The sequence below is a fragment of the Battus philenor genome, unplaced genomic scaffold (genome assembly GCF_028537555.1).
Source record: "Battus philenor isolate CCGP_79_NKW_IND1 unplaced genomic scaffold, ilBatPhil1.0.hap1 SCAF_2, whole genome shotgun sequence".
NCBI lineage: Eukaryota > Metazoa > Arthropoda > Insecta > Lepidoptera > Papilionidae > Battus > Battus philenor.
The window spans coordinates 8,013,866-8,036,802 of NW_027181682.1; the positions used below are offsets into that span (position 1 = coordinate 8,013,866).

General features: G+C 32.8%; 1 protein-coding gene across 1 annotated transcript; it reads left to right on the forward strand.

Moving 5' to 3' along the window:
* The first annotated feature begins 210 nt into the window (after window positions 1-210).
* Window positions 211-10,780, forward strand: LOC137922303 (neuroligin-1-like). Its single transcript, XM_068765281.1, has 13 exons — window positions 211-401; window positions 993-1,210; window positions 2,746-2,904; window positions 3,064-3,252; window positions 4,502-4,587; window positions 5,120-5,287; window positions 6,238-6,358; window positions 6,872-7,068; window positions 7,818-7,940; window positions 8,608-8,753; window positions 9,352-9,479; window positions 9,611-9,763; window positions 9,849-10,780. Exons 1-13 carry the CDS (start codon window positions 211-213, stop codon window positions 10,742-10,744), a joined length of 2,775 nt encoding a protein of 924 aa, XP_068621382.1. The 3' UTR covers window positions 10,745-10,780.
* The last annotated feature ends 12,157 nt before the right edge of the window (window positions 10,781-22,937 follow it).

The window sequence follows — 22,937 nt, forward strand, 5'->3', positions numbered from 1 at the left end:
CAAGCTCAAGATTTATGGGGATGAGTAGAGCGAGCGTGGGGCTGTGCGCGTGCGCGAGTGCGCGGCGGGAGGCGTGATGCGCGGGAGCGCGCGCGTGTCTTGCGGCGCGCCCGCTCCCGCCTCCGCCCCCGCTGCCGGCTACACTCCCGGCACGGCACGCGGCCCCGCACCCGGCACGGCTCGCAGCCCCGCTCCCGGCCGGCGCGCGTGATGCGCTCGGACCGCGCCGCGCTCTACGCGTGGCTCGTCTGCTGCGCTGCCGCCCTTCCCGCCCATAAGTACAGCACTCGAGTCGTGCGCACTAAGTACGGCCCGTTGCGGGGGATTGTCGTACACTCGCATCCGCAGGTCGAGGCCTATCTCGGCGTACCGTACGCTACTCCACCTCTTGGAAGTCTCAGGTATGTCTAGTTTACAAAGGCGAAACAAACTTATTTACTTCTTTGGGCACGAATGTTTATAACTTATTATAATAATGCTTTTTGTAAGTTCTATTTTACTTCTCTATTTTGTTTGATATTACTTTAACGAAAGTGTATAATCTTCTATAATTAAATAATAGCATACTATAGATTGTTAGAATCTTGTTTTATTATCAGTTAGGGAGCCGTTTGATATTGATTTATGTTTTATTCAGTAATTAATGTTTCGATGTAGGTTAGCGTAATTATGAGCAGGGCTGTGTACGCCATCAATAGGTAAACATATTTAATTTTGTACTATTTTAAAATAATTGAATGTAAACTTTTTTCGACTACGTCGTAAATATCTAGAAAGCTGAGTGGGAATGACTATACAGCTTGATTTATCTCTATTGAATGAAGTACTCGGTGAATAAATAGCTACTAAAACATTTATGCCAAGAATCTTCACTATGAAAAATAAAAAAATCCTTTTTAAATTTAATTAGATGACAAATGACTTTAAAAAGAAATTAAAAGACGATTTTTTTCTAAATCCATCTTTGTTTTAAGATATCTTGCACATAACAGATATATGCCGCCGGTGACGCCATCACAGTGGCGCACGACGCGTCTAGCGGACGCCATGGGACCGGCTTGTCCACAAGCTCCTCCTGCAGCGTCGCCCCATGACGATGCGTTACTGATCCATCCACGTGCCAGGATCCGTCAACTTGAACGATTACTACCCATGCTCAGTAATCAAAGCGAAGACTGCCTTTACGTCAATCTCTATGTTCCTGCTAACGGTAAGTTACCTACATAATAAAACTTACCAGTATGCTTCTATATGATGTATACCGTAAAATATATTTATGTAAGACCATTAAAAATATCCATTGTCTTTGATATCTTTTGTGATAACACTTATACACGGTTCACCACCGATAGGAAGAGTAAGTAACAATTTATTTTAACAATGCCACTCGTAAAGAACAGTGGACACTAGAACAGAACTTTCTTTTATGTTCAATAAACTAAATATGCTATTGCGATACGTATGATAAAAGATCGCTTTAAAGCCAATTAACTATCACCTCCAGTTATTTTAATGGGTTTTTGAATTTCTGTTTTTCTTCTTATTCATATATTTTATACTAGATATCGTAGTTGGCAAACGTTCGTCTCAAAATTCTAACATATTGATAAAAATCGACTTTCTCCATCGCTCTTCATCTCGATGTTTTTAAAAATGTTTTCATGAAAAAGGTAGATTTTGTTTGCAGTACTATTTCATGCTAAAAAACTGAGGTGAGATTGCAAAGTTTTTTTTGTTTACATTTCCATCACGCGCGCATCACACTCAGTTCGTCGTTTTTCTAGTTTCTCTGGTTTACGAAATAAATACCAGTATGAAACTAACGGTGGTGTTACGTGATTAGCATTTATTAGCCTACTAGTTAATTCAGCGAGGATTTCATATTTTAATCATCGAATTTACTATTTGTAAAATAAACTGCTGTGTCTAAATATGCACCATCAAGATTTTACTATAAAACCAACTGTTGAAAATATTGCTTAGTTTATTGAAACATTGCTATTAAATTATATATTAATATGTATAACTTATTGTTGATTACTTTTACCAATAGTTCGATGTGATATTTATTTAATGCGATGCTTGTATTTTTATTTGCTTTGTAATTAATCAAATTTTGACTTCCATGAACAGCGATGTATTAAAATTTTTGTTATCAAGAAATCTGAAGGCACATTTGCGACAGCGAGACTGGAAACAGAAAACAGCGGCTGTGAAGGGTGTTGAGGCCTCAATTCCGTAGTGCATTGCAGTGCATTATGCCCCCTGCAAGCAGTGCGGAAGTGAGGCTGAGACAGTCTATAGCTACGCATCTACTGAAGAAGACAGCGCATTGTATCAGTTGTGTTAAAAAAGCAGATATTTTGCATCATATATTATCTTGTTTGTTTTTTAATTAAGCATTGGTCATTGCTTCTTTTTTGTTTTAATTCTTAACATGGAAATTATTTCATTTTTGTTATTTCGTATATTTATGTACTTATATCTATTTTCGTATTTGAATTTACTTATTAGAAGTTCAAATCTGAGTAGATAATGCTTGTATAAAAATAAGTTCAATGTTTTTTTACAAAATGTGAATATTTATTATTTAAGAGTTAGAAAATAATTAGTCCTTAAGACGACCTGTTTGTATACGAGTATATTAAACCATAATTTTTCTCATCGTGATTCTTTTATGTATGAATAATATAATTTGTTATAAATACCATAATTAATATAAGAAGTACTTTTGTTTTACACCAGGGGCTGAAGAAGGATCGGAAGGGGACGGTTTACCGTGCCTGGTTTTTGTACACGGAGAATCATATGAGTGGAGTTCAGGCAATGCCTACGATGGTACAACGTTGGCAGCACATGGCAATATCATTGTAGTAACGATCAATTTTAGACTAGGGGTATTAGGTAAGCGTTCGTTTTTAAATTATTTGTATTTGCTTTTTGAGTATGTAGCATATTTACTCTAGCCGGATTGAATCTAACTGAATTACTTTTTAGAACAGTTAATTGTTTTAAAATAATTGTGTAGTAATTTTAGATATAATTTCGATTATCTGATTTTAGGTTTTTTAAAAACTGGTGCAAAAGGGTCAGCACAGGGTAATTTCGGCCTCATGGATCTAGTAGCAGGCCTCCATTGGTTGCGAGAAAACCTTCCTGCGTTTGGTGGAAATCCCGAGCGAGTTACACTTATGGGACACGGCACAGGAGCAGCTCTTGCCAATTTTCTGGCGGTTTCACCGGTTGCCCGTGGTATGTTCTTCACTCAACATTTTTACATTCCTTATGTATTTTTAAGTAATGTGTTTGTAAGTATGAGAAGAAACATTTTTATTCAGACCTCATTAATGAACAAAATTAACTAAAACAAATTAAAATCGAGTTTATTGATGGATAAAAGAAATACATATTTTTGTTTCTATACCAGCTGACCCGACACATGTTATCCTGTCTTAGCTATGAATAATACAGTAATATGTATTTTATATGCAGCGTTGTTAGTTATTTTAATGTGTAAGTAAGTAAAGTTGATACTCTTGAAATGCGTAAACAGGCGACATAGAATTGGCAATGTGAAAAGAAGATTTTTTTAAGATTGATGAAAACAGTTAACTATTGCCTTGCGACTAAAAATTAACACTTAAATGTAAGCCACGCCAGAAATCGTATTTTATTTATTTGTATTAGGAAAGTAATATATATATAGTATAGTATAGTACAAAAGATAAATTAAATCGTCTTTCTTAAGTTCTGCCGTGTCTAAAGAAATAATGGTTAAGTTTTACGTGTTTATTCTGCATAAGCTTCATATGTTTTTAATTTTATTATTTTAATATGATACTAACATATTACAAAAAATACTTCTTAGAATATTTATTGTTAAGCTATAGAGGAGTGAGACTTGCGATTGTTGCTCTTACTTTGTGCATTAATTATGTAGAAATTCTCCTGCACGCAATAAGTTTCCAGAGGATGGGCAACAGCGTTCTTTGCATACCACAATACTTCTCTGCGATCGCTAACTCGCCTGCCAAGCATGGCCATTATGATATATTCCTCATAGATATCTTTGCTTTATGATTATTATGTCGCGTAGTGACCATCTATGAGCAGAAAAATTAAATGTAGATGTGTTAGTAATAGAATTGATCTGTTAAAAGTACCAATCCACCTATGTGCATAGGTTAGTTCTCCTCTTTAAACAAGACAATAAAATATAAAAATAACGTAGTCAAAAAAATCGTAAGTAAAAATTTTTTTTGTATTAATTTGTTGCGTCTAAAGAGTAACAAGGCGTTAGAGAGTAAATTGTTATATATTATGCGTATTTATGAAAATAGAAAAAGAAAAATGCTTAGTGTATCCACGAATAAAATAGCATGAATAATGGAGGACTAAGTTACAATAACGGACCCACTCTCAATATTCTCGCCGTCGGAGATAACATTACTTCACTGAATCTCACTTGGAACGATGGAATTAAATTAGGTCTCTGTTTTAGAACTACTGAAGCGCGTCATCTTGTTAAGCGGGTCGGGATTGAGCTCTTGGGCGCTGCAGAGGGAGCCGCTTACGATAAAAAGAAAGGTAAATAGCGTGCCGTTTAAAATCATATTTAGTGTAAATGCCCGAGTTTTATAAGTAGTTCAAATAAATTAAACTTTTTCATCGTCTACAATTTTTTAACAACGTTACGTTACATACAGTCTACATTTATACTGTCATGTCTATGCGTCGGTATAATTAGACTTTGTTACCTTAGATACTATATTTATTATTGGATACTTTTGTAAGCCTTGTAAATAGTGGCATTACTAGTTTATTTTTGCAAACAACCTTCTGTCTTTGATGGCGCTGTTACTATTGAAATTACGGGCCTATTGAAACTTAAGTGCAAATGCGTCTCACTACAGGTTTTTAAATTCAAAAGCTTGCTTCCCAAGTTTCTTTGCATTTTTATGGATAGGCCTTTTTACTTACTACTATGTTGAAAGGTCTGACCAATTATTTTACGGTTTAAAATATTTAGTTCATTTTTAAGGCATTCTATAAAAAAAATTATATCTACAATTTAATAAAAAAGGATAATATGGGATTGTAATATTAATAATGTTTGTAGGTAGCAGAACAAACTGGTTGTCATGGAGATTTGTTGGAGGACGATTTAGCTCCATGCCTTAGAAAGCTTCCTCTTGCTAAGCTTCTTACCGTGCGACTCGACCCGCCACGTTTTTTACCAGGTTTTGCGCCGTTCGTGGATGGAACTGTTATAGTGAACCCTTCCTCAGTAAGTAAATAAATCAGTATTCAGTTACCATGCATATTGTTTTAAGTTTTTTACCTGCCTAGGATTACTTACAATTATCAATTGCCTATGTCGTGAAAAGAATACCAAAAGAACCCAATTTGATAAAAATAGAATCATATGATATTTCTTAAGATATTTTAGACGCGCTCTGATCTGAGAGCTCACAACAAACTCTAACAATTTTTTTGTGATAACATTCTCTATATGATTACTTATTAGTACAGTAGCAGAACAAATCATTCCTAAGTTTGCATAACACTTAAAAATCCTTTAACTGTAATGGAATTTTTATTTGTTCTTGTTTAATACATGAGAATTCAGAAACACGAGTGTATCGTGTGTATTTTAATAGTGTATACAGTCTTTATATTCATATCAGCAGCACTATTTGATTAAAGTAACTCGTAACACTTATTATTGTAAAAATAAGAACTTGTTCCATAAATGACTAATATGGGGAGTCATTGTACTCGTAGTTTTGCATCTAAGGTTAGCTCCAGAAAAAATTGCTGTTTCTATTATGCTAATAACCATTCCAATTATTTTAGTCTGTTAAGGTATTAAATGTGTTTTTAATCAGGTTTAACCTCAACATTTTTAGGCAAATCATCTTTGTATTATAATGGAAAAATTTCCTCTCTTCTCGAAATAATCCGCTTATAATTTGCTAAATAAGACATCGATAATTTCTGGATGTATTGAAATAATATCGCCGTGAATGTTCTCAAAAATGTATCTTGATATGTACTAGTCGTTTTTAAGTGAAGCGGGTTCCGGCAAATTATATTTTTTTTATAATTCTTTGTATTACTAATTAATTACTTTTTAATACGAAAAGAAAACGTTTAGAATTAAATAAAACTGTACCTTTATGTTACCAATTGATTAGACATATACATAATAAAATATATTATCAATTTTTCGTATAGGCTCCTCCCCCTACGGATAGCTCAAGGCTAGGAGCAGGAGCTGCTGCAGTAGCCACCGCAGCCGGTCACGAATTAGCAGATTTTCCTCACAGGGAACTCCTGTTTGGGCTTACGACGACGGGTAATGTGACAATAAACTATCACCTAAAACAGTTTTTTTATAGTAAAATAACATTATTGCTATAAGATCGAATCACAAATAAGGCGATCCGCCCATGAGGTGAACAGACGAACTTCAGTCTACGTCCAGTATTAGACGTCTTATGGCTGAAATGATAATAACTATGATGAAGTTAACGAGATCTTTATTTTTGAAATCAATACGACAAAGTGAAAGGGAATGTTGAACATAAAAATGAATATGTACATACGTTTATGAAATGTGATCGATAATTAATATATTAAAATGGTTTTTATTAATTAACAATAATTTGACTATTACTTTGATATTTGTTCTCGTTTAAATGTATATCAATGTGTAACTCGTTAACAGAGTAAAAAATCCTTAATTAAAGTAATTTCGAAAACCTGTACTTCTTCAAAGTATGAGTTTCATTAAATTTGCCTCATTCAAACTTGCTCCCAAAGTGTTTTCCAAAATTTATGCAAATAACTGAAATTCTCCAACTTGCAGAATCTTACTTGGAATTCAATGCTCAAGACTTGGAGTTCGGTTTTAACGAAAGTCGTCGGGATCGTATTCTGCGTACTTTTGTTCGTAACGCTTATTACTACCACCTTAATGAAATTTACTCAACGCTAAAAAATGAATATACAGATTGGGATAAACCTGTACAAAATCCTTTAAGTGTTCGTGATGCTACGCTTGAGGTAAGCGCATTTGCGTTGTAGTTAACACAACTTTCATATGTTACTTACGTAAGTACTGAATAATTGCTGATGAAGAAGCGTTCTTTATGGCAACAAAAATGTCTTTGCTTAACTTTCAAATCCTTTCCTATTTAACTTTTAAATGATATTAAGAACTACGAATATAAGACTTGAAAATTATGTACTCAGAATTTGTCAAGGTCGTTGTTGTATTATAAAATGGTCGTCTAAAAATTCGCTTTAAATCAAATATAAGGTTGATTGGTAAATAGTCATCATATCCAGGGGCAGTAATATTTAATACACATGTAATTTAATATCAACCGCAATTTATTTTTAACGATTTTTTTATTATTGTGAAACGAATAAAATAATACGGTAATACATAGCTCGTTAAAGTTTAGTTAATTATTGCGGAAACTAATAATTAAATAAAATGTTTAATTTTTATAGCCTTTAGGGTATTTTATTCATTAATACTACTATTTTATGTCAGGTGTGTCATGTCTAATAACAAACACACGACTTATAAAAAATTAGCTTAATAACAAGGCAGACGTTACAAATATAAAAAGAAAAAACGCCTAAACGTTAAAAAAGCTTATATAGTATATAAAAATTATTTTACGACAAGAAAAGCATTAGCTGCATGTCAAGTTGTGTTTTACCACATAATGTTTAATTTTTAACGAAGTTGGGATTCTCAAATATAAATCTAGTTCTGAATAGATTTTTTATATTTATTGTAGATACTAAGTGATGGACGCACGGCTGCTCCGTTGATACGTCTTGGTTACCTCCACGCCCTCAGGGGTGGTACGACCTATTTTACACATTTCCATCATCTTTCCCAAGAAAAGGATTACCCGCAGGTATTATATTTTACACCAAAATGTTATTATGAAATGTTGTTGTAATTATAATTGGAAATTTAAGTCATAATGGCTACATAATTATCAGATTTTTAAAGATAACTAACAATACTTAAGAAGCTGTTAAAAAGAGATTAAACATTAGAAAGTAACTTTATGTTAAACAGAATTATTGATTATTTGAGTAAATGCTTTAAATGGATGAATGTACAGCTGTCCATTAATGTCAGTATCCTTTCTAAAATCTATCGTTGTTGAGAGAGCGTAATGATGATCTAGTAAGAAAAAACGTTGTCGAAATTAAGATTTCTATGTTTTGATCTAATTATTAATTACTACCTGTTTTTGCAGACTTTGTACGGCTAGAAATGATTGGCCTGTCGCATTACAAAGGAGTTTCAGAGAGATAACTTTCTACAGGTTGATTGGCAATAGGTGTGATAGCTTAGAAACATTTTGCTAACAAATGAGCTACACATTCATCCCTTCTAAACCTTTAACACCTACAATCAAAAACCAACCATCCTGTTTATTCAAGTTTTCAACAAAATTTGTTTATGTTGATAGATGAGCAAATTTAACGTTTTATAAATTGTATAGGTTATGCGTATATTGTTATAAATGTTTACTTCTTTAATATATGCAAGGAATATTTTAACCTCCATAGCGCCCTGGGTCTGTGCATGGCGAAGAATTACCATATTACTTAGGCGTACCTTTGGCACAGGCTCACCATCAACAGAACTTTACACAACAGGAACAGCGCGTTTCAAGGATTTGCATGCATTACATCTCGAATTTTGTACGGCACGGGTAAGATTAATACATGAGTATTAACGACCATGATATACCGCAAAACGATCAATTTCTTAATACCTTAAGTATCCAGAATTTTAAACACATCGATTTAGCTATATACTTATTTGTGCACGTAGTATATAGTTTACGAAAACATTATCGTATTTTAGATTCAAAATTTTGCTCCAGAGCAATTTATTTAGAAGTACAGACGAACTATGTATTTAATATTAATTTTGTGAGAATTTGATTATTTTGTTCAAAATGTTGTAGCGCTGTCCTTCCTATCTATTGGAAAAAATAACCAATTTTCTTGGTTGCAATAAACTATATACAATTTACAAGCCAACGCATAAAAAAGTCCATCCAACTCTATCTTTAATTTAGTTATCCACCAACAATAATACAAATATGAATATTAAAATCGATATACTGTTGCGAACATAAGTCGCTCTAATACTTTCAAGAAACCACGCGATATCTTGAATGTCAATGGTGATGGCACATCTGTTTTAGATATTCCAAGTTATGTGATTTCATAACAATTAATTTTAACTTTACAAATATGATTTAATTATCAGCAGAATTAATTATATTTTTTTTACTACGACAGCAATCCCAATGATCCATCAGCCACGCCCCCACCAACTACTTTATTGGGTGAAACACCACATCTTGGACCTGACCAGATGCTTTACTGGGATACGTATGACACAATTAACCAGCTTTATATGGAAATGAGTGAGTTCCATTTCTTTAAACTTTTAGTTAATATTAATAATAATAAATTAATTAAATAGGTATAAGATAAAATGATTTACAGTTAGTATTTAATTATTAGTGTAGTAATTAATAGTGTAAACATAACCTAGGTAATAAACCAGAGATGCGGAATCATTATCGAGGACATAAAATGTCATTGTGGTTGTCGCTTATCCCGCAACTCCATCGCCCCGGCTCCGATTTACCCGATGCCGCTATGAAACACCACCATTTTCAAGACGACAATGCTAATTATTACGAAGGTATTAAAGAAAATTCAGTTATGTACATACGTTTCTTGTGATATATCTTTAAAGGGATATGCCAACAATATGTTCTTGTGTATAGGTGCTGTAAGACCTCAATCCATTTCAAGAGCTCATATACCCCATGTCATCAATATTGATCGTGGTGAAGGGCGCAGTACACTGTCTCCGCGATCAGCTCAACCCAAACCTTCACCGGCACCGCCACCTCTATCTACTGAGTGTCCACCTAACGCTACTGTAACACCGATGCAGCCAGACGATGCTTTGCTGCGCCGTCTTGCCTCGTCTCATTACCAGTCTTATACTGCAGCGCTTACAGTAACAATTGCAGTGGGATGTTTTCTATTACTGTTAAATGTGTTAATTTTTGCTGGTATATATCACCAGAGAGGATCTCGTCCAAGACGATCAAAGGATGATTTAGGGGAAGCTGGGAGTTCATCTTCCTCTGATAATTATGAAGGAAAGTTGGATTACGAAATTCGTGCTTATGACGGGAAAGGTTTTGGTTTCGAATGCAAATCGGCACATGTTTCTCGGACTTCTAGTTCTAAATATGATTTACGGACGTTATCTGATTGTGGAGAGCCCACATTTGGAGAATACAGTTGTTACGACGAAAAGCACAGAGCTGCGCGTAATTCTCTACCGGACGTTAGTGTAGGTAGTGCTATTGAAGCAGGAAGTGTAGTGTGTATAGACACACAAAAACCAGACATTCAAAAAGTAGAAGGTCGATTACAGCAAGACCCGATTGGTAGAACCAGTACTTTTGAACCAAGGGTTGTAGATAGTTCGACTCAAGTAAAATTTGGACCCGTGCCAGAATCGGAAGCAGCTTCCGAGTCCAATGATGACTCCGAAACTGGAGCTGTGGGTGGTTCTGGAATTCTGAGAGCGCCCCCTGCAAATGCCACCCCGGTGCCGCCAGGTATTATGAAGAAAAGAGTTCAAATCCAAGAAATATCTGTATGAGATTTTCTAATTACCCCCGAGGTAGTAATAAATAAAAGGACAAAATTGTGATTTTTCAAGCCTAAATATTATTGTATATATAATCCAACAAAAACAAAAAATATTTGTAAATATTGTAAACTTCTTTAACTTAGTATGTACAAGCAGCGAAATATTACGAGTCCTATGATCTCAGTTTATCACTGAACGCCATGTAAATATATACATATAAGTATATTAACTATGCAGTATTACAGTTATCGTTGTGGTAGGATCAATATAGGGATGTATTATCAGCGGATATATTGAAATGGATGTGCATAGAAAATAATTCTCATTTTATATAAATCATTGTATCAGGTTTTTATGTGGTGGATAATTGTGTAAATTAAATCATAAAATCAACTCTGTTGATTCCTATCATGGTAAGTAGGAATATGTATTGTAGGTATGATAAACGGTACATTACATTATTATGAATGTGAATATTACAATAAATTAGTAACCAAAGACTTACTCAAACCTATGTCATAGCGTGTATATAATTTTATCATAAAAAGTGTTTTGAGTGAACGGTAAACAACAATCTACATTATATTTGTTGTGGTTTTTGTATAGTTAATTTAAAAGAGATTTGTTTTTATTTAAGGTAGTTTTTGATAAGTAAATATTTAAAACAAATCCAACGTTTGGACGAGTACCTTACAACAACAAATGAGTCATAATTTTCAAAATATTTAGGCCGCTTAAATATTATTTATATAACATGGTAAACAGGGTAATAGACCATCAATAAAAATTATTCCAGGAAATGATCTACTATGCCAAATGCTTTGAATCCCTTTTTGTAGTAGATATGTAATTAATTGTGAAAAACGTAACTTCTTTAATTTTTAATAACGAATCAGACTATTTAGCGACGGTTGAACGGGTTTCATTTTTGTTATTTCGACTTCTTCCACGCAATGATATATAGGGCTTATCGGAAAGTCATTTGTAAATTTCAATTATCGAATTTGAATATCGAAACAATTAACGAATAATCTAATATTAAGCATTCAATAAAAAAAAACTAATAAAGCAGCTCTTTGCTTATATTTAAAGTTAAAATTAAAATCAAATATCACAATGCTTGCCGCGTACTCGTCCAAAAATTGTCTTGACAGGAATTGATGATTTATATTATTATGAAAATGGACTAATTATTTTAAAAATGCATTATATTCCATTTTGTGACAAAATGTAGCTTGTTTTCTAAAGTATGCTATATCAATAAAAGCCAATTCATTATTAAGGAATTGATACATTAGGATTTATGAAGTATTTTGTTCAACTATTTTATTAAATAATAATAAATACATGTTAATGGCTACTTTCAATGTTATTTATGCATCCAATACGTTGTAAATATGCTAGTTAAAATTACCGAAACATTATTCCTTAAATTAATTGCTTGTAATTAAAATTATTACACAAAATTTCAATATTTGTCACATTACTTTCATCTAGTTATGACATTAACAAAATTTAATTAAGATCAAATGTACGCATTTGAGAAGCTTCTTTCATTTCGGTAATACCATTGGAATCAATCTTACACAAAAAATTATGTGGCCTCTTGACATTCCTATATTATTAAAGCAATAAAAGATGAAGCAATTTGTATGATTTTTGTATAACCTTAATAGTATGGCAGTTGGCAGCAAAACCAAACATTTATTATTTCTCTATGAAAAGGTAATGAGTTATTTAAATAGGAGAAATAATATATTAGTATTACTATTTTCAATACTATTATTGGTGGAACACATTTTAATTTATAATATTTTTTATTTGTAAATTTTAACTGTGATATCCTTAAGAATCCGGTAGGCAAGAAACCTGTACCAAATTTCTAGAAACCACGTACAGATATTGGCACCTTGCAACACCTTGCCGTGTTTAAACTTTTAAAATATAAGAATACCTAAGCGACTTCAAGGCGAAAGCGCATAGTAACTTAAATCCATTAATAAGTATGCTCCGGGCAATTTAAAAGGATCTATTTTTAATGGTACGTCTTGCAGGAATGGCAGCTAAGAGCTTGATTAGAACAAACTGATTGCAGCAATACATATCGATTTTTAAATATAGATAGTTTTAAAGATTTACCTTAATGTTAAATATTGCCTACATTTTCTTAACAATGAGAATTGATAAATAATAGAGATACAAAAGTATAAAAAGCCATGCAAACATTTCCTTCGTCTATGTTATTTTTAAATATGGTTAATTTGTATTACATATCTACTTAATAGATAAATAAAATAATAAATTTTAAATGAAAAATGTTCAAACACTGGTTGGGCGTTTATTGCCACGAGACTTTATATTGTGACATATTTTGTTTTGTTTTTTGTATTTGATCTTATGTAGTTAGTTATTAAATGATCGACAAGTGTACTTCTTGTTCTTGTTTCATAATGTTTATTTATTTTTATACACAGTGAGAGCTCGTTAACCTGGTGATGATTGTGATTCTGGATGATTTCCATTAAAATATAGTGTCATCATAAATTTCACAGCATAAAATCCTAAATAAAATAACGAAAGTTATTAATAATAAATACATAATAAAAAATAAAAAAAACAATGTTATTTTTCATTGATGTCGCAAGATGTGTTAATTGACGGGATTATAAATAATTGTGATATTTTGAAATATTCTTATTAATTTCAAAAAAAATTGTACTACACCTATTGTCCGCCATCCTGGACGAAAGAGTTCGTTCGACCTTTTAGATTGTCCGGATCGACAATAATATATTGTAAACTAAAATTTTGGTACAACATTTACGTAAACGTTATCTTAAATGATTTTACACAAAAACTATATCTAGTTTGACTTTCTAGTTAAGTAATATATGTTCATTACTTTTGTCATAAATGTTAGCGTGAAGAACTTAAGCTACATATATTAATATTTTTTATATGATACCTAAATACAATTAATATATTATGTACGTCAAATTATTACTTACCTCCTGGCATACACGAAAAGTTTATCAATATACAATGCAATGTTATGCTCAGATGTAAAAGGGGTCATTTGATTTAAAACGCCTTTTCCGTTCCCTAAATGTATGTTTGCGATAAAATTGTGAATGCTTTATTTTTTAATATAATATTACGTTATAAAAGTTCATTACATTTCTATGATTTATTCATACTTTTAGGTGAGTGTAAGGCAATTTTTAGAAACAACACAAGTTTACTTATAAATTTATAGCCATTTTTGTTACAAAAGCCCACACGCGATTGGAAGCGAAAATGAATTAAATCAACATTTTGTTACAATTTGGTATTCTTAAAAGTACATAAAATACGGTGTCAAATAAATTTTTGAAAACATATTTGTTTTGTTTTATTTAAAATATAAAATTTGCACACATATATATAATGTATATACATTATGACAAATTAAAAAAACTCTTAACTGCATTATTACAGTTTAATAACATGCATATTTAATCAACAGGATAGGTTGTAAACAAGATTTAATGAAACAGGTTGTTGATTATTTAATTAGTATCAATAAGTAAATAATTTACTGTTAATCTCTAACGGTTATATTTGTTTGAATGTTCACTCTTCCTTCAAAAATGAATGAATTTTTAACATAAGAAGTCATTTGAAATTTTTTCAACAATGTTGTTTCAGAATTGAAAGTTTACTTCCACAATTTTTTATGATTTTTTTTGTTTTTCGTAGTTGGTCTTAGTTCTACCTTATAGATAGAAAACAAAATAATGTGTAAAAAAGGATGTTGAATATGAATCAAAATAACTTTAACTTTAGAACTTTATATTCAAGGAATGATGCAACCTTGCTATATACCTTTTCTAAAACAGAAAGAGCCAGTCGTGATTTTTATTACCTTAAAAAACATTGATAATTATTGTTAAGAGTGATAATTTACTTGAACGCTTGCTAAGGAACACCGAATACACGCACAAGACAGATGACGCACTCAAAGGCTTTACTGTATTCAATGAAACGAAAGGTAATCGGATTGTTGAATTGACATAACTTTTGTTTTTGAAGAAAATTTACTTTCGTGGACCTCTACCTTTTATAAAACCTGCCTGATTTAGTGATATATGCCAGTCCAATTAGTGCCGAATACGGTAATTTTTTTGAGCAATGCTTTGTTCTTATGAGGTATACGCTCCGGGGTTCTCTACTTATTGAATTTAGAAGTTGAGTTTTTTTATAAAAGGAGTAGACCTTAAAATTATTTAGCCCCTTTTGCAGGAGACTACCCTGTCAGCCAGATGTTATTGCATTTCTTGAGAAACGCTGTTTTCCGAGAAAAGTATCGTATTTCTTGACAGAGATGGCTAATGACGCTATTTTCTTTTGCGACGGAATAATATTAGTTGAATTTCCTTGCTCAAGCCTGAATACTTTTCGCGGCCTTTTTTACTTGCTAATTCTAGAATTTTAATAATATTGCGATCCTCCATTATTATGTAAATGTATAGCCATGATTGTCTGCGTGCAGGTGTCGAACGTTCTTTTCTATAGATATCCATATCGTTGGGGTCTGTCAGTTAGCGTTAAACGTCTGACCTGCAGGAGCTAAAGTACGCTGCCTCTATGGTGGATTTCTCTGTGACTCAAAGGAGGCCTTTTATTTAGTGGTATTAAACGAAAGGTAAATTAATTTTATGTTACATAAGTTTAAGCCTATGATCTGATCAGTTGACAATAGAGGTCTTCCTAAGGGTGTTGGATAACATAGTAATGTAATAATTTATTATAATCCGAACAAGCGTGTTGGACGGAAGCAGCTGCTCGCATTTAACAAACGAGTGCTATTTGTCAACGATAACAATTTACACATTTTCATGTTACTGCAAAATAATTGCATTTCCATCCAAATATGTGGGAGAGGTCGGCTTGTAACGAATGAGCCGAGCGAATGAAGCGGACCGCGAAACCTTCAAATTGAATTTTAAGCATCCAATTTGTTTGCGCGGTGCTGCCTGTACCGGGTTATATCAACGCGCCCGAAGCCCGTACCGAGTGTTCCCACACTCGTAAAGCGATTTTTGCCAGCCTATACGAACCGGCGAGGTCAGGCGGGATTTTTATGAATTATTTATACTTTCGCATGTGCTGTTTCACGATACACTTATTTTTGGTGTGATATTTGAAATTTTGAGAAACAACCTTTTCTTACCTGTCCCATTCAACTTTTTTGGAATTATTTTACATAATGTATTTTATTAAACTTAATTTGTGTGAACTTTTGATACCGCAATGGTCAATATAATTTATATCAATAAACATGTGTGCAACAACAACACTATTAATTAAGTCTTTGGTAAATCTCTATCATTTATTTGTCTGCCAGCTGATTAACTGTAACTGTATCTTTAGGTGATTATCACACAGCTCTTAAAAATAAAATAATTAAAACATAAATATTAAAACATACACAGTTTATACCATACCTGGTAGCCTTTTCTAACGCTGCCGAAAATATTCAAATGACGAACATTAACATTCAGAAAGTACTACAAAGGGGGAAGCTACCGCTAGTCGTTTTTTTTGGAGAAGAATTCTTGGCGAAGTATTAGCGTGACGGCTATTTATGCAACCAAAATGCAGTGACAATCGAATATTTAAACAAAAGGAGTTAGAGTTATCGATCACAAATGAATAAAATCTGATCGTCCTGCGAATCGATTATCATCGGGCGTCGTGTCGTGTTAGAGGCGCGAGGCGTTAACTTGGCTAGCGGCCATGATGAGGCAGGATACCTGGCCCTCCATGACCCTTCTAAAACTGTAAATCTTGTCAAGCAATGGCGCATTAAAATTATGCTGTAAGAGTCTTAATTAACATTTACAGTTTTCGCGATAAAACCTTAAAGGTCATTAGCATCATCAATTTTGTCAAAGAACGTCCACTTCTGAATGTAGACCTCTTCTGCATATTTCTAGTAAGAAATTTGAAAGGTAGCGGCTTTTATTGACAGACCACCACAGCGTCCGCTACCCTGATAACTACTTTAGCAACAGTTATTTTTAATTACCATATAATGTGACACAAATTATAACAAAATGTTAAATAAAATGCAGTTATGGGTCGGGTCGAATTTAATACATTATATTATTAGGACCTTGAATAAGTTCTCTGTTTTTTGAAAGATGGCGTTGCGGCACTCTGTGCCTGGAATTTCGTACGGTAACAAATCATCAAAGTAGTGCTATATGTAATCTCAAATTATAGTAGAATAGAGTTTACCACAGTGTCAACTACACATTTATTTGCCTTTTGTGAAAATGTGTACTTTTTATTTTATTGTACAGCTTTATTCAGAAAAAATCTGCAGCAGAAGCACACAGAATTCTCGTTGAGACATATGGTGACAATGCTTTGTCGAATACAACGTGCAGACACTGGTTTAGGCGCTTCAAAAGTAATGATTTTGACCTTGAAGACAAACAGCGTTCTGGAGGACCAACAAAATTTGAAGACAAAGAATTGAGGCATTGCTTAAAGAAAACGTTACAAGTAGATGCGTCAACAGTTTCAAAACGTTTAAAAGCGTTAGGAATGATCCAAAAGCAAGGACATTGGGTGCCGTATGAGTTGAAGCCGAGAGACGTAGAGCGACGTTTTCTCATGTGTGAATCGTTGCTTCAACGACAAAAGAGAAAAGGTTTTCTGCACCGTATCGTCACTGGGGATGAAAAGTGGATTCACTACGACAATCCAAAGCGAAAAAAATCGTCGGGTATGCCGGGTCACGCATCAACATCGTCGCCTAAACCAAATACTCGTATCCATGGTTCTAAGCTTCTTCTCTGCATTTGGTGGGATCAGCGGGGCGTAATTTATTATGAGCTGCTTAAACCTAATGAAACTATCACGGGAGCTCGCTATCGACTTCAGTTGATGCGTTTGAGTCGCGCTCTTAAAGAAAAGCGGCCACTATACGAGCAGAGACACGACAAAGTGATTTTATTACACGATAATGCTCGGCCACATGTGGCAAAACCAGTCAAAACTTACCTGGAAACACTTCAATGGGAAGTTCTACCCCACCCGCCATATTTAAAGGACATAGCCCCCTCCGATTACCACTTGTTTCGGTCGATTGCGCACGGCTTAAGCGAGCAGCGCTTCGATTTTTTTTAAGAAGCCGAAAAATGGCTTGATTCATGGATTGCCTCGAAAGATGAGTCATATTTCCGACGGGGGATTCAATTGCTACCAGAGAGATGGGAGAAAGTGGTCTCTAATGATGGACGATACTTTGAGTAATGTCATTGTAAGCATTGTATTTTAAATAAATTTTTTTGAAAGAAAAATACAGCGAGAACTTATTCAAGGTCCTAATAATTAATTTTATCTGTAATAAAATCTTCACCGAAGAATCCTAACGAGATTACATAGTCATTGAGTGACCTATAATTTAACTTTTTCAAGATGGTAAGCTGTGGTGCTCTTTGTGAAAAACAGTTTTATCTCTGAATAAAAATCGTAGTTAACAGCAGCCAGAATTATTAAAAACCCGAAGAAAGGAAAAGTTGATTCTAATACATTAAAGGCTGAAATAGTAAAGGAAGTAGTAAAGGCTGAAATCCTGCATTGGTTAAGCTAGAACAAGCTGAGCCGCCTCCTTTTGTTTTGATGATATACCTTGTAATATAGGAAATAAATATTTTTTGAAGTGTAATAAGACAATAAATGGGTTTTATTTAATGGCACTGTGTTTGGCACTAATCAGTGTAACATAACTCCTGAAGATGCCCCGTGGTGGGGTGAAACACGTGTTGAGTAATTTGGCGGTGGCGGTTGTGTGATTCGCATTGCTTGCCGCATACGCATTTATCAGCAGGCTGGCGGGCGGTGCACTTTGTTGCACGACTACCACTGCATGTGCGGAAGTGGCTAAATATTGGTCCTTTTCTTACCTAAAATGGGTTTTAATATTATTAACTATAATTATTCATATTACAATTTTGTTTATTTTATTCCTGGAGAGAATTATTCACAGAGTAAGTAAGAGATTGATCTGCATAAGGTATTATTGAAAATCTATCGGGAATATATAGAGATGACTTTGGCTTGTGGTGATGGTGATGATGATAAAAGTGACCACTGGAAACCACGCATTTTGTGGATACGACAGTCCAGAGTTTTGTATAGCAAAATCTACCTTTTCATTAAAATGTTATCGTGCCGTATTGAGTTTGCTCCAGACATCAATAATTACTACTACTATATAAGTTACTGATTAGTTACTGAAGTGGATATTTTAAAGGATATGTAATTCTTCTTAATTTTGGTTACAATATTTTCAGCCACGAAAATCACACCAAATAACTCAGTAAGTTTCGATGACTATATCGAGGATGTTGTGATTGGTGGATATATAATTGTTAAGTAATGACATTTCCGTCTACTTTATTTGTGAGTAAACGTTGATTCAATTGTGAAATCCTTTTCCAGAATAGATCTAATGCGGAAATCACGCACTTGAAAATCTGACAATACAGAGAGTTGAAAAGAGATGTTGCGGCGTTCTGTTGTCTTTAGTATCGCAACAGCTCGGTATTACCATTGCCAAGAATAATATAAGGGACAGATTTCACGGACTTCTCATTTTATTATTGCGAGTTTCAATAGTCCAGGACAAAATTTAAATTCAAAAATAATTTTTATTAATTAAAAAAATGAGTAACAAATGTGGGCAGTGACCGCAAGTGCAGCAGTAAGGCACGAGATTGGCCGGGTTTCGTCTTAATTGTCAATAAACATTAGTCCCGGGGGCGTGGAGCGCGCTCCTGCCAAATAATTAACGAACATCCGCGATTTTCGAGTTTGTAAATTGCTTCATGGTCTCGTCGACCCGCGTGCCGGTTTTACGAAATAAATTATGTGCCCTATAAATTAATCTCAGTGTTTTAAAAACGGCTTTTATCTGCAGGGTTCTGGAAATTCCTTCAGTTGTTTGTGGTAAATTAAAAACATCTGTTATATAACCGAGTTTAGTTTGCACGAAAATATTTTCAAAGCAGATTAACAGTAGATATTAATAGTAGAGATAGAGATAGAGACCCGTACTGCATGGTGCAGGTTTAAAATCCTCTATTTGTTTACGAGAACTAAACGCAATAGGTTAGATTTAAAATTTCTCTACTATAGTTTTTTTTTGTACTATTTGTGTCGTAAAAATGAAAATTTATAATAACCGAGTGTTACATTTTTAGCAAATATTGTTTTGTTTTATGTTGACGGACATGTTCGTGGCGTAGCTTTTAGTAGTTATATAATTTTTGTTTTAAAACTGAAGCTGGCATTTTCACAATTTCACATTAAAATGTATCCCAATCGGACATGGTTTTCGATACGTATATTATAATTAACGGAAAAGAAACTGTTCTTTTCCGTTAATTATAATTAAGTAGATTTACTGTTTATTATAATATCATGGAGCGGTTTTGGATATTCTTTGTATATTTTAATCTTCAAACAAACTCGCATTTATTATTTTAACATAAAAAATTTGTATAAAAAGACCGGTGAAATTATTGAACTACTTTTCATGTCCTAAGGTAACAAGTATCACGTTGTGCGAGATTACGAAATTTAAACCTACAGCTATAATCACAATATTAAGAAACGCAATATTAACAAATTTTACTTGACAAAAAAAAAAGTATATTAATACGCAATGCTAAGCGAAACTTATTATAAGGATACATTTATTTACATCTTGAGTGATTAAATATGTCAATTATATAGAGAATATTAATATTCTCGTTTCATCGTCTCCGTTTTTACTAGAGTGGCTATATATTTTGTAGACATTCGCTGCATTCGTTTGTATTTGTGAATACGGCATGTGGTTTCTATTTCATACTGCAAGTATTAGGATGACTCGCTTTTTTAAAAGATGTTTAAGGAAATAGTAAACAAGCTATGACCCGGCTAAAGACTTTAATAAACGAAAATACGAATTAAAGTCACGTTTGAAAAACGCTTGTTTAATGAAAATAACATCATATATTACAAAAAAAAGAACTACAAGTATCTATGACTTCTTGTAGTTTGTTTTACCCAACAAACTCGTAACTTTAAATAATTTAAGGTTAACCTAAATTTATAAATGATATAATAGATTAATTTTTAGTTTTTATTGTTATAAACGATAAGTTGAGCAGGTTGTTCTCCTGGTGGTAAGCAGTGTGGCACGCCTAAAACAGAGAGTTATTATACATAGTTTTGTAATATAAGACATAAGATCTCTCGTCTCATTAACCCTAATTTCTCGTACCGAGGGCCTTTTAAATTTACGTATCGATATTTACCTTTGGCATTCAATGGAGTGTGGTACCTGTAATATAGAGCAAAATATTCTTTCAATCGTATTAATTATTTCAGGAAAACAATCTAACACAAACTTTTCAAAGTTTAAAATAATTGTAGTAAATTACAATGTATCGTGTAAAATTGCTACATCAAAATTATTGCTAAAATCTGTAATTAATTTCTAATGAAGAGAATCAGATTTTTTAATGAAATTTCGCAAAACATTTATAAAATTTACATTATCATAATAAAGTATATTTAATAAACGTATATTTACCGGACATAAATCCTTGACAATGATGTGGCTTGAATATTTTATTTTTATTTAGGCTTTATCTGACAGGAATTTAATGTACATAAATCAGTAATATTTAACGTTTTTATTAACATGTTGCTGTGGAGCTACTTTTTTTCTCTCCAAAACTATAACACCACGCGAAGAAGAGTTGACGGTCAATAAGAGCCATATTAAAGGTTCCTATGTTGCAAAAAATAATTTTATCTTAATATCTCTTTCAACAATAATAATGAAATGAAAATGATATTATCTAAAGCCACAAAAAATATTATCACAAGCAATTATATGATCGTTGTTCAGCAGAAATGATCAAATTCACGAAATGTCGTACACATCGATCTCATACTAGTTACAAGCCTGAATGGATCGTGTATTCATTGTTCGGAAAATTATAGCTGAGATTTATGAGAATTATAATATAATAATGTTACGATTCTTTGCTATCGAATGACTGCGTCTTTAATTAAAATATTATTAAACACAGTATACAGCGATACATAGTTTATCGATTTGGTAAATCAGACGCCAGAGAAGCAGCTTAATTAACACGAAGATAAGGACAAGAAGAGAGGCAATGTTTCCTGCGAGAGTTTGTGTTGAAGTTACTTGTTATTTAATAGTTGATCAGATTAAATCTAGAATATCATAATCTCAAATATAAAAAGAAAGACCGAAAACAGCATAAATAAAAAAAACATTTGTTCATTATTCAAAAAGGTTCGAAATCGATCTAGTTTATTGGTTTATATTTTTGGGACAAACGTTATATATACGATATATATGTATACATAGATATATATACGTATATATACACACATATATACATGTATGTATAATAAACATATACATAAATCTATATATACATAAACACATAAAAATAGTTTTTATTTTTTATTACTGCTATAACTAACTTTGAATGTAAACAAAGTTATTACTCATTACGAAGGTATTGTTATGGGAATTTACTGAAGGGCGAAATAACAAGCAATAACATTTTTCGCGAATCGAATCGAAAAACCTTTTTTTGTATAAAGTTTGACTGATCTAATACCATGTAACTTATATTTAGTGTGTAATAAGTATGTGTTGTATTGTCATCTGAGAGCAAGTTACAATTTACTCTGTAGTTTTTAAACAGGACAGTTTTAAGACAGGACGATACTTTTCATTAGCTTCAACAACTTTCAAAGTAAACACGGTAATTGCTCTGGAAAGTCATGGTCATGGAAACACATGCATCACATATTTAGTTTTCCAAATTTAAACATGTGTTTCAAGCCTGTCTAAATGTGTATTTGTTATTATTAAAGAAGCCCTAACAAATTAATAATTGGGTAATGTACATTTATTTTTTTAAAAACCTCGTATTATAATTTAAAAGTATATATTGAATGTAATTTTAATAAATAAACATAGAATATCTTCCACATTTTATCCTTGAAGCGTTAAGTAATCAAGATAATTCTTACCGAGTTTATGAATTTAAATGTTATTATAATTTCTTTTAAACAGTTTATCAATGTTATGAAATGTATATTAACTGGT